This window comes from Pyxicephalus adspersus, chromosome 5, assembly GCF_032062135.1.
Source record: "Pyxicephalus adspersus chromosome 5, UCB_Pads_2.0, whole genome shotgun sequence".
In the NCBI taxonomy this organism is placed as follows: Eukaryota; Metazoa; Chordata; class Amphibia; order Anura; family Pyxicephalidae; genus Pyxicephalus; species Pyxicephalus adspersus.
The window spans coordinates 1,871,814-1,874,204 of record NC_092862.1 but is presented as its reverse complement, the minus strand read 5'-3'; the positions used below and the strand labels follow the sequence as shown (position 1 = coordinate 1,874,204).

The following is a 2,391-nucleotide window of genomic DNA, read 5'->3' as shown; positions in this document are numbered from 1 at the left end:
GTGGGAGGGGAACCGTCTTCACTGACTGCTCATGGGTGGCGCTTTGAACACTGGCTACACAGAAAGGCTTGTAAGAGGGATGATGGGAGCAGTACTGTACCTTGTGAGGGCTACATATACCTGTGTTAGTATTACAATAAGTCCAGGTCCCTGTGGAGTCCCCCTGCATTTTAGGCCAGGCTGAACACAGGACATCTTCCACTCCTGTCACTTTAAACCCCACCCCTAAACCTAATAAATACCAGAAAACCTGCTCTGAAGGGGCAGCGTTGAGCGGAAGTAGTGCCTGGGCTACGATCCCAGAGGATGTACGGGGGTCAAGACCGAAACAGGGACTTTACGGCATTCTGGGGGGCTGCACTCCAGCACTGTTCTTACCATATGCCCCCTTGGGTCCCTTACATGTTTCTTTCTTTAGGCCATCCACAATGGAATGAACTGCAAACAGTACCAGGATGACCTGCGTATCAGAGCGCTCAATGACACAGCCGCCAAACAGACCAGCGACATGTTAAAGGTGAGGGTCATGTGACCTACAGTCCACGCAATCAGAGGTGGGAGCGTAAGGGGTCCTAAGCACTATTTTAGATGATCTCATTGGTTCAGATGCCCCCTATAATTGTGAATGCTGCTGATAGTAATCTGTATAGAACAAACTGACATCTGAGCCGACCTCCAATATTTCATCTACAGGTATTACAGGTATTTCTATTAGCGTTTTTTATTTATAACTTTTTAGCTGAGTAACTGGGCTGAATGATTTGCAGCAAAAAGAACATTCTGAAACTGCACAACAACCAACTGTGAGTAGCGGTGGGGTTCTGGAGCAGCGCTGACTCCTCAGTGGCCAATGAAGGTACATTTATAAGGAGGAGATTCTCTGTATCAGGGATTTGGGTCAGCTTTTTAGACTAGAACACTTAGCCTAGCATTGGTTACCTACACTCTAGCTAAAATATTAAAGTCTGGAAACGAAGAACCATATTGGCTACAAATTCACCCAAGATTGGCCCTATATTCTCCAACAGCTTTCACCTTAGTTTTGCATAGATCTGTGGATAATCCTATTATTGCCTTGGCATCCCAAAGTGAATAATCCTTTCTCCACAGACGCTCGTACAGACCGGGGAAGCAATGCACTGTCCAGCCTGTCAGATCATCGTCCAGAAGAAAGACGGCTGTGACTGGATTCGCTGCACCATGTGTCAGACTGAGATCTGCTGGGTGACCAAGGGCCCTCGCTGGGGGCCACAGGTGAGATGATGCTAGATAGCATAGAGTCTATGATGACCTGAACATGCGTCTGAGTGTTGTATTGGGTTTGATGTCACCAGATCTTCCTCCAATGATAATGTGAATCGGTAAAATAACCCCTCCCCCATTTTCTGTAGGGTCCTGGTGACACCACAGCCGGATGTCGGTGCAATGTGAATGGGAGAAAATGTGACCCACGTTGTCAAAACTGCCACTGAACACAGAGAACCTATCATGGACCCCCAACTTCCAGTGCATGTTCAGAGACACCCCGATTTCTCCCATCACTTCTCTACTCCAGGAAATTACATGGCGGAGCAGATCTGACCACACTGGGGTGACAACAAACCACTGACATTGAGTTCTGTTGGCATTCTGCACTTCCTGATGCCAGCTGATTGCCTGAATTTTGACCAATGCCACTATCTAATATGGGTTCTGCAGTTTTTGTCAATGCCTAAATCAACTCTCCTCACTGGGTCAGGGATGGCAGTGCCATGGCATGTCATGTGACTAGAAAATCATCCTGGAATCTACCTATGCATTTGCGTTAATTGCACTGACTTACCCTGTCCACATGGGGGCTCTGTTGTTCCCTGATTATTGCCCCATGACCTCGATGTACAGACTACACAATACATGAGAATGGAATGGTTTCACAAACCTTTATCTGAGATATCGTCTTTATGCATTCTGATTTTTGTTATAGCAAACAATGCAGCTGATCTCTGCTTTGGTTTATTTATTTTGCTACACTACAGCAAAAAGCCCGATAGCCCTGACATTAAAGGGTTCATCCAACCTGACTGAGGGGGGCAGCTACAAGATCTGTGTGCTGGCTTCTGACATGACAGGTGCTCTTAATTTTTTGGGTTCAGATTTTTTTCTACATGCTGGTCAGTGTTTTTTATAGTCGGTGTTCAGGGGATCGGAGGAGCAGCGCCCCCTACAGAGCCCAGTTGTTACTATAGTGTTCCCCGATTGGGTCACAGTCACAGTGTTATGTATTTGATTGGTGCCGATGTCTGTGGTACAGCAGCGTTGGCACTGCGGCTGCCAGCTTATTAAATGCTGAGCTCAGGATAGCTGTCCATGGCCGTGCGATCCGGTCCCTGAAATGTATGATATGTCAGAGTG

At 47.0% G+C, this 2,391-nt stretch overlaps 1 protein-coding gene across 1 annotated transcript in view; it reads left to right on the top strand.

Moving 5' to 3' along the window:
- The window catches only part of SHARPIN (SHANK associated RH domain interactor), a gene marked incomplete in the record, with an annotated part of 32,564 nt that extends 30,636 nt beyond the window's left edge, over positions 1–1,928 (top strand). Inside the window, 3 exon segments of the mRNA XM_072413208.1 lie at positions 419–517; positions 1,111–1,254; positions 1,392–1,928. Of these exon segments, the coding sequence (XP_072269309.1) occupies positions 419–517; positions 1,111–1,254; positions 1,392–1,472 (324 nt within the window).
- Between the last annotated feature and the right edge of the window lie 463 nt (positions 1,929–2,391).